At 54.7% G+C, this 9,829-nt stretch overlaps 1 protein-coding gene across 2 annotated transcripts in view; it reads right to left on the reverse strand.

Annotated features, from left to right (window-relative positions):
* Window positions 1-1,776: 1,776 nt before the first annotated feature.
* SPARC (secreted protein, acidic, cysteine-rich (osteonectin)) overlaps window positions 1,777-9,829 on the reverse strand; it is a 9,822-nt gene continuing 1,769 nt past the window's right edge. The window contains exons 2-11 of one of the 2 annotated variants that reach the window (XM_009701162.1): window positions 5,436-5,505; window positions 5,167-5,217; window positions 4,910-4,994; window positions 4,362-4,483; window positions 3,992-4,112; window positions 3,672-3,805; window positions 3,360-3,508; window positions 2,497-2,645; window positions 1,937-2,295; window positions 1,777-1,879 (exon numbers count right to left, since the gene is read on the reverse strand). In XM_009701162.1, coding sequence (XP_009699464.1) covers window positions 2,267-2,295; window positions 2,497-2,645; window positions 3,360-3,508; window positions 3,672-3,805; window positions 3,992-4,112; window positions 4,362-4,483; window positions 4,910-4,994; window positions 5,167-5,217; window positions 5,436-5,492 — 897 coding nt within the window. In that variant the 5' untranslated portion in view covers window positions 5,493-5,505 and the 3' untranslated portion in view covers window positions 1,777-1,879; window positions 1,937-2,266. Of the gene's footprint in view, window positions 1,880-1,901; window positions 2,296-2,496; window positions 2,646-3,359; window positions 3,509-3,671; window positions 3,806-3,991; window positions 4,113-4,361; window positions 4,484-4,909; window positions 4,995-5,154; window positions 5,218-5,435; window positions 5,506-9,829 lie in introns of those variants that run through there. The other variant, XM_009701161.1, reaches the window with a different exon arrangement.

Here is a 9,829-nt window from a genome sequence, read left to right on the forward strand (position 1 = left end):
GCTGGAAGGAATGTGGCTACGTCTTGGCGGAGGAGCGCAAGTGGGAGTTTCTGGCGGAGAGGGAGCGACTGGAAAGCAGGTTTGCACAGGGTGACCGATCTTCTCTGGTCCCCGCCTGCCTTCCTGTCCTCCCCCCTGCCCGAATCCTCTCTTGCCAGCTCTCTTGGCCTGGAGGTTGTTCGGCGGTTGCTGCAGCCAGCTGGATCTTGCAGGTGGGGGTCACGGGAACCTGTGCCCCTCGCTGTGCCAGGTCTGCCAAATGGCAGTGACAGCCCCCAAGGTGGGGAGGCATTCCCTGTGTCTCCATCGAGAAACCTCCTCTGGCTAACGGCTCCGGGAAGCAACGTGGCTGGGTGGAACGAGGCCTGGGGTTCAAGGCAGGGATGAAAAACCTTCACTTGGCCCCTCTGGGTACCAGCTTTCCCACTGGGTTCAAACAGCCTGGCAAAGTGACCATCCCTGATGGGACCTGCCCAGGGCTTTGCAGCTGGGAGCGACCCTGTGCAGGATCTGACCCTACGGCTCTGCCTGGAGCACAGCACACCCAGCAAGGGCTGTACAGCAGGGGGACATCACAGCTTAGCCAGAGCTCTTCCAACGTGGATATTTTTAGCCCATGCAAATGGCAGTGTTTATTTTTCCACTGTTGTGCCTTTTCACCTTTCCCAGGCATTTTATTGCTCATGAAAGCAAGGGCCTTAGAGCCATGTGAGTGTCTCTGCTGGCCGCTGCAGTGGCCCTGTCTGCCTCCATCTCTCCAGCTCCATCTGCCCGTGCATTACCCATCCAAATTCCCCCAACGAGCCCATTTACAGTGAGGTGACAGGCTGTGACTGGCAGAAGCACCTCAGCTTACCTTGGACCAGACTCTTCCCTGGGGCTGGGATGCCTGTGTTACAACTTGAACACGTGCATGAGGTTGGCGATGCCTGTGTGATCCCCCTCAGCAGGATGGGACAAAACAGAGGAACGTTGCAAGCTCGTTTATTGTCAGTGTTTCAAATCAGTATTTTTTATTACAGAGACTCATCAGGTTGCTCACACTGTGGCAGGAATTTAATAATATAAGGCACAGGGAACACTCAGAGGTAAAAAAAAAAAAAAAGAGTTCTCAGCCTGTGAGACTGACATCCCTTCGCTCCTGTCAGGACCCCCTCTATAAAGCAAAATCCAAATACCTTCTCCCTTCCCTCCTGCCCATCTCTTAAACCCCAACATCCACAACAGGAAAAAAAATATTACAGCCTTTCCCTCGAGCGTGTGGCAAGCACGCCGCTTTCCGAGCAGAAACGTCCCTTCCAAGACTGACATAGCTTCCCTGGGAGAGCAGGGCTGGAATTTAAACACGACCAAGGCAGAGGTGGGAAGTGCTCAAGGGCACTGTGATCTGGGGAGAGCCAAGAGCTTTATCTCAGCTACAGCAGAATCGCAACAGCAAGGTCAGCCACGCGTACCCCGGGGGAACAGGCGGCCGCACCCAATCTCCCTTTGCAGCACAGAAAAGACAACAGCAGTACGGTCACTGAGTAACGGTAAAGCACATAGCACTTTCAAACCTTTATTTTACGAGGGGAATTTACAAGATGGGATGCATTTCATCTCATTTGTTTTAAATTTTGTGCGCTTCCCTATTTGTTTGATTAGCCCTTTCTTTTTTTTTTTTTTTTTGGTGCCCAATGATTGTTAAATTCAAGCCCTGGGAATGAAAAAAAAAAACCAAAATGGAAAACAAAATCCTGCCACTCTACGTCTTTCTCACCCCTCTCCATCCCCTCTACCATGAGCTGGGTGACCACAATGTCACCCCCGGCTGCTCTGCCCAAAAAGCCCAGTCCTCCTACATCCTCCAGCTCTGCCTTCCCTTGCTGGCGGTCTGTAACTGGGGGCGGTGAATTGGCTGAGTGGTCTTTGCATCTACGCTGACGTGTCCAAGAACGTGCTGTTAGTAAGAAGTTAAGAGAAGTCAATCCGAGAGTGGATACCGAGACGGATATTCAAGACAGCAACAGGGTTGGTCAATGGTAAAGACACGTCGGAGAGAGAAAGCGCTGGTAAGAGCGTGTGTAATCTAGTGGTGATAGATTAGGCTATGAACGAGGACTGTTATTTCTCTTAGCACCATTACTACGTATGTTTAGATCTATATTAGCACCTTGTTCCCAGGGAAAAAAAACAAAACAAAACCAAACAAAAGCAGTTTAAAAACCAAAGGAAGTGGGAAGGTTAAAACAAGACAAAGTTGGCAGCAGAGAAGGAAGCTGGGGGTTTAGATCACAAGATCCTTGTCTATGTCCTCTGTGGAAGGAAAAGAGAGAGATGAGGTTAGGAGATGGATGCTGCCAGGGTCCCACTCCTCCTGCAATCCCCCCTCCCTACTCTCCCTTGTTTTTCCTTCCCCAGGACTGGCTGTAATGCATTGCTTAATCCTGAGTGGGGGCTTTGGGGATGCTTTTCAGTGTCCCCTCCACCCCAATACTGTCCCTACTCAGTACTTACGCTCCTTAATGCCGAAGCAGCTGGCCCACTCCTCCAGGGCGATGTACTTGTCATTGTCCAGGTCGCAAGCCTCAAAGAAGCGAGTGGTGCAATGCTCCATGGGGATGAGGGGGGCACGGAGGGGGGCCAGCTCGGTGTGGGACAGGTACCTGCCAAGGGGACCGCATGGTCAACATGTCGCCCGCCAGAACCAGCCGCCCTCCCACAGCCGGGGAGATGCTCTGCTGGGTGTGGGGACCAGCACAGGGCAAGATGCTGGCCCCAGCTCACCGCTTGGCTTTGATTGCTGTCCCAGTGCCCTCCCAGTATCTGCCACTGAGTGTCATGAAGGTCAAGGACTGGTGTCTGCTTTTGCAACCAGCTGTGCTAGTCACAAAATAGCCAGCAGCTGGGGGTCCTCACCAGCTGCCCCCCACCCCATGGGTCTGTGTGTGTGAATGCTCTCGCGCCCATCTCCAGCTCACAGCTAAGCCAGCAGCTGCTATTTCAGCTGCTGAAGTTATCCCGGGGCCTTTGGACTAAGATATTTTAGGGAACTATCATACAACAGTAAACCTGAGAAGACAGAAACTCCACACCCAAGGGAGATGGGAGCAGCTGGGGCTGGGGGAGGCCCCTCTTTCTGCAGAAGAGCTGTTTGCAGAAGGCAAAACTCCCTCGACCCCAGCCTGGTTTGCCCCAGCCCCTGCCAGATGTGTGCAGGGGTTGTCCCTCCACAGGGCTGTGCCTGTGCCTCTGCCACAAGCCGTTCACTTGTGTCACATCTCCATCCTGCCTCGACACCTTCTGCCACCAAATCACCCTGGTCCTCAGGCAGGAAAGGGTGCTGGTGGGGGCCCCGATCCTGCTCTGCTGGCACTCACCCATCGATGGGGTGCTGGTCCAGCTGCCCGAACTGCCAGTGCACGGGGAAGATGTACATGTTGTAGTTCTTCTCAAAGTCGCGGGCCAGGAGCTCCACGGTGTGGTCACCAGCCTCCAGGCGCTTCTCGTTCTCGTGGATCTTTTTCACCTGACATAGGAGAGGCCGGGGAGACCTTGTCAGTAGGAAAAAAAGGGCGGGCCCTGGGAGGGCCTTTACATGGGGTGCCCACAGGTTATTCTGGATGGGCTCCCCATGTGTGCTGGGGTCCGTTGGTGGGGTGAGTTCCCAGGCTCCCTTCCCACTCCCTCACCTTGAGCTTCTGCTTCTCGGTCAGCAGGTTGTTGTCCTCATCGCGCTCATACAGGGTGATCAGCACGTTCTTCAGCCAGTCCCGCATGCGCAGGGGGAACTCGGTCAGCTCTGTGTCCAGGCAGGCGGGGATGACTGGAAGTCAGACACGATGGTCAGTGCAATGCCTGGACACACAGCCCCCGACCCCAGACACACAGCCCTGGTGCCATCCCACCTCAGCCCTGGGCCTGCCTGGACCTTTGCTCGCCCTCAGCCCATGGGTAAGGGGGCTGTGCTCAGGTTAGGGTTCCCCTTGTCTAAGGGAATGGCTCCACTTACATTTGCAAGGCCCGATGTAGTCCAGGTGCAGCTTGTGTCCCTTCTTGGTTCCCTCCAAGGTGCACTTGGTGGCAAAGAAATGGCAGGAGGAGTCATAGGTCTTGTTGTCAGTGCCGCAGACCTGCATGGGATGGGGAGATGCTGTGTGAGAGGCAGCGAAGCCCAGCCTTGCTGGGGAGTCAGCAGGGAGAGACTCCAAATGAGGTGTTTAACTTGTTTCCTGGGGTGGACAACGGCTCCTTGGCCACCACCAGCCGAGGCCAGATGGGGACCTGCCACCCTGACTCTGAGTGTCTGCCCCACCATCTCTGCCAACGTCCCATGTGGGGTCCCTCCCCGCTCCGGTCCCTCAAGCAGCTTCTGCCCTCACCTTCTCAAAGACGCCGGTGGTGGCTGGGCAGCTGGAGGGGTCCTGGCACACACACATGGGCGAGTTGTTGTCATCCACCTCGCACACCTTGCCGTGCTTGCAGTGGTGGTTCTGGCAGGGGTCTAGGAGAGGGCAGGGAGCAGAGTCAGAGCCTGCTCCATCCTCACCTCCCATGAGCTGCCCAGGGCATCTCAGCACAGAGGGAAGACAGAGACTTCAGCAAGGACAGCCCTGAGCATCTCTTCTTGCACTTGGAACATGTGAGGATTTCCAGAAGTCAACGTTAGCCCTCAGGCTAATCCTGGGCTCCTTTCTGCAGCCACACAACGCAATGGCTTTTCTGTTGCAAAAATGAGCCTACAGGGAATCCAGTGCTCGAAAGAGGCCATGCACCTCTTTTGCCTTTAAGTGTGCATCTAGGTTGGCATCATCCTTGTGCTACAGTCCTTCCCAAAGAAGTCCCTCACTGTTTGGGGTGACTAAAGCTCCCTCACCCAGGGAAGGGACGATGTCTCTGCCTGCTGGAGGGCAGGGGAAGAGCCACTTACTCTCTGTGACAATCTCCTCTACGTCCTCCGTGGGTTCCTCAAACTCTCCCACCTCCACCTGGACAGGGTTAGCCCCCACAGGCTCCTGCAAAAGAGGTCAGTGTTTCTGGTGGGGGTGCACAAGGAGCTCGGCCCCAGCTCCCAAGAGGCAGAGAAGCCCCCCAAATTGCCCCTGCTCCCTCATGCTTTGGAGATGCTCTTCCCAGTGTGGTGGGTGCTGCAAGGGATGGGTGACAAGGAGAAGCAGAATCACCTACCTCTGTGGTGGGGTCTTCAATGACCTCCGTCTCATCGGGCAGAGCCTCCTGCTGCGGGGGAAAAGGACCATGAGCTGGAGTCCACGGGGAGGACAGTCCCAAGGGGGGGGTGACCCGCTGGGACAGGCGGTAGGGGCACCCTTGGGTTTCTTCTCCCCCCGCTGCTCCCCATCCCTCAGGGTTTTATTCATTATAAAAGAAAATCTGCATTAGATCCATTGGACGGACAACCCTGACAGCAGAGAGGCTCTGTTGTCTCCCATACTTACCGGAGCTGCCAGGGCTTTGCCTGCCAAGCAGAGAAGGAAAAAAATCCAGGCCCTCATCTTTCAGCGAACCCTGAATAAAGGAGAGGAAGAGGAGGGATGAGGAAGGAGGCCGCTATGTGCTGCTCGGCTCCAGGCTGAGCTCATGGCTGGCAGTCAGAGACTTAGAAAAGGGTGTTCTCTTTGTTTCCTGCCTCGTCTGTTCAATATTACAGACACACATGCTGGCTTTTCTAGCCAAAACGTTAAGCCAAATCATGTTTCCAAGACAAATTCTTTTAATTTTGCAAAATGGGACGGCAGGGCTTTAGATTTCTGTTGCTTTCCTGGATGCCTTTAGAAAAATTGCAGTCAAAATGGCAGTTAGCCTTTTCTTCACAGGAGTTGTTTTGGAACAAAAAAAAAAACATTTTTCATGTTAAAAGCCCCTGATATGAGCCCCAGGTACAAGCAGTGAAACTCCCTACTGTTTTATTTGTCGATCAGAGGAAAAATGAAAGTGGAGGAAGGAAAGACAGAACAGAAAGACGGTGAGACAGAGCACGTGAGAGTTAAATTCTTTAGAAAACCCCTTCCCACATGGACACAAACATCTCTAGGGGTATCAGGGACCACTCCCCCATCCCCAGCACTCCCAAATGTTGGGGTCTCTACTATAGTTTTTCCCTTTCTTGCTCAGACCTGAGGGCACCCAAACTCGGTTTGAGGGATCCAAGATGTTTTGGGGTTGTGTCCTGCCAGGAGATGAGCTCCAGGAGGATGAGCCCTTTGCACCCTCCCAATTTGGGCTGTCACAGGGACTCTGTCAGACGAATGAGCCAGGCAGCCCAGCTAACACTGGCCACGATGTGAGCCAGAAGGAGAGTGCAGCTGGTGAAATCACCCTGTCCTTGTCCCCCCTGCCGGTTCCTGTTTGGCAGGATTGAGCCCCTCTGTGTGAGGGCAGAGAGAAGCTCAGCTGGCCGCTTAATATGCCGGTGGCATCTCACTTCTGACAGCGAGGGCTGCCTGCTCCCTTCCGCCTGCCGGGAGAGCGAAACACCCCCGGTTTGTCTCCTGCCAGCGAGGGGACTTGTCCCCCTGCCAAGGCTTCCGCTCGCCCTCCTCCGCTCCACCTGCGTGGCTGGGGCATCGCAGCCCACAGGCTCCCTGGGGCTGGGCGGATAGATGGCTTTGCTGGGACAAAAAGTGTTGGATAACGTGTCTTCTTCTCTCCCAGCGAGCATGGATGGATATCTGATTTGTGAGTGCATCCCTTCCCTTCCTCCCCGTGCATGGCAGCTCGCTGGGTATAAGACCATGCCAACGCTGTGCTGCCAGGGCACCAGCCAGGCTGGGCTGTGCTTCCTAATTTAGCAAGGTTTGGCCACGCAGAAGCTGAAATCCTCCTTCCAATCTCAGTGCCTCATCCAGCCCTGGCGATGTGCCCATGCAAAAAGGTGTCAGGGCATGGAGGGCAGCTTCCCAAGGATGTTGGAGGGCTGGGAGCATGGGGTGGTGGGGACGGCTGCCGTGATGGGATGGAGGACTTGTGGGAAGAGGGGCTGCGAGTGCGGATGGATGAGCCCGTTTGCTCTGGCGAGGCTGCAGCTGAGCAGCTCCCTCCTCTCCTGCTCAGTACATGCTGTCCCTTCCCCTCGCCTTTATTTGCTCTGGAGGCTGCTGAGAGCTCTCCTGGCATTTGCTAGGGGAGATCACTGGTTCTTCACTTCTAGAGGGGTGGTTTGGAGGGGGGGAGGTGGAAAAGTACTGGTGAATCTGGCCATTTCCTCCTTTGCTGCCATCCCTTGGCTTGTAAAGGCTCCTCCTGGTATTCTCTCAAGGGGTTTGTTTGCTTTGGAAGATGCTCTGAGGTTCAGTGATGCTCGTTGGGCAGACACATGGCAGTGCCCAGCCTGGAGGAGAGGGCAGTGCATGTACATGTGGAAGATGGCATTAAGAAGAACCTAACCCCAGACGAAAGCCATCTCAGATCATTTCCCCAAGCACCCCCCCCAAAACCTGAATTTCAAAGTCTGGGCATGCAGTAAGCTGGAGTCTGGGAATTACATGCTTGCTAGGAAGCTAGCAGACAGTCAGAGCTGCCAGTGTTGTGTTTGGAGGAAGAAGGAGAACGAAAGAGTCTGAGCAAACAAGCTCTGCAGAGCTGTCTCGCGCCGGAGATGGGAAAAACAAGTTTATTTGAAAAACAACATCCTCCTGGAGGCAGAGCCTCTGCACAGAGGACATTGCAGGGTCTGTGAGCCGCTGGCTGTTGTGGAAAGGCATGGTCTTTCCTGAATGTCTGGTGGCCATAAGTCCTGAAATAACAGCTCAACAGCCCTGCGCATAGAGCTGCTTCGGCAGAAGAACCTGGCCCATGGTGCAAGTCTCCCTCCTTATGGACCTACCATGGTCCTGCTGTCCAAGAGGATGCTCTTTGGAGCTGGCAGCTGGGCTGTACCATGAACTCAGCATCCATCCCGCAGCTGGAGGGGCTTGGGGGGATCCCTGCGCTGGGAATGCCTGGCACTGCTCTGCGAGAGCCCCACAGAGGGGAGAGGGCAGCGTGAGGGGCAAAGCGATGGGGTGCAGCAGGGGGTCATTTTGGACAGAGAAAAACAGCACTGGGAAAGAGATTTTACCAAGCAGGGACTTATACCCTTCTGTATCCTGAAGGAATCTACAGAAGTCAGCATTTCACAAGACGCTGGAAAGCAGCACATCTTGGGCACAGACAGGGCTGCTGAATATAAAATAAGAGAAGCTTGCACGGTCACTGCCCCCTCCTCAGGCCTGCCCTCCTGACTGCTGATGATGGAGAAGACAGCCTGGCACCCATGGGCTGCAGGACCCATGGCCTGCACTGCCTTTCTAACACTTTACCCCACTTGCATCCTAAGTGGGGACTTCAGCTCTCAGTCGCCGTGTAAACAGAGTCTTGTGGTTCCCATAAACCCCTCTCAATGGTTCACCTTTCTAGCACGGCCCAGGCTATCCCTCAGCACTGGCTGCTCATTGTGTTTTGCAGACCTGTAGAGCCATGGGGTGTAGAGAGGTCTCTAGTATGACCCTCAGCACCTCCATAAATTCAAAGCAGGCTACTCTGGCAAAATCTTTACCACCCTTCTCCCAATCCTGTAGCACCATCATAAGTTTCTCCTGCTGGGGAAAACATCATGCAGGGAGGAGAGTCTGTGCCGCTGGGTTCTGTTGGTCCCTCTTGTCTCCTCCTGCCCAGCCTGGGGGCCTTTGCGGGCTGGGGGAGGACAAGGACCAGGCGGGTACAGCCTCCGGAGGAGGCTCCGTGGATGGTGGACCGTGGCCCATGTGGCGCTGGCCCCGGCCAGGGTTGCATAAGCCCTTTGGGATGCCACGTTAGCGTGGGGAGGAGTCTCTGCCTGGCCACTTTGACAGCCCCTCCCTGAGACCACTTGGATAACCCTGGCTGCCACCACCACTAAAACCAGTTGAGGGGCCCCACTGCCACCTCCCATCGCCAGCAGCGGAGAGCAGGAGTGGGTGATCATTGGGCAAAAACTCTCCCATGTCACAGGTCCCCACCTGCACCCCAGCCCAGCCACGTGGGAGGCAGCCAGGCTGAGCGGCAAGGTCTGCTGCACCCACCCTCCATTTGCTCATTGCTCGTCCAAGGCTCTGCAGGGTCTGACATGCCCCAGAACCTCAGACTGAATGTAAAGGTAGGACCGGCCCCGAAAAAGCTTCTGCCTACAAACTCCACGGTGGGCCACAGTTTTCAAGGTGCAGATGGGTGACCAAGTGTGGCCACCACAGAGACACAACGTGAGGGCTGTGACCCCACTGCCTGGCCCTGACCTCCCCATGCAAGCAAGACCCTCTAAGCTTTACTCAGCCAGCCACTCCCCAGCTAAAATTTGATTTGAAGTCAGAGTGTTTTGCCTGAGTCCCTGTAAAACTCCCGGCTGAACAGGTCCCTGTGTGTCCAGGCAGAGCAGTATGTCCCCTCGCAGGCAGCGTGCAGGATCAGAAATCCAAGCTAGGTTTAGATGGAAGGGAAATTCCCTTTAGCTCATGCACACACTCACACACTCCAAGTAAAACACAGGGAAAAAAAATAAAAATCTGTCTACCACATCTGTCCATACAGAGTCATTAAAGACACATCTACACCACAAGGCTGTATTAACCCATTCCCCTTGCAGGGAGTTGAGTAGCTCTGATTGCACTTATAAATGCTCCAGATCTTACAGGGATTATTGATATAAGGGCGAGAGCCACTATCGTTGTGTGCTGGCTTGAAGCTGTCATAGTTTGTCTAGGTTGCAAATTGCATCCATAATGGGAAACAATTAAATTAATCCTGAGAAAAGTGCGTGGATGAGACCTGGGCTGCAAGCGGCGGGTCAGGGATGAGGCCTTTGCAGACGTCAGTACGA

Source organism: Cariama cristata, unplaced genomic scaffold (assembly GCF_000690535.1).
Source record: "Cariama cristata isolate BGI_N322 unplaced genomic scaffold, ASM69053v1 scaffold11115, whole genome shotgun sequence".
NCBI classification, from domain to species: Eukaryota; Metazoa; Chordata; class Aves; order Cariamiformes; family Cariamidae; genus Cariama; species Cariama cristata.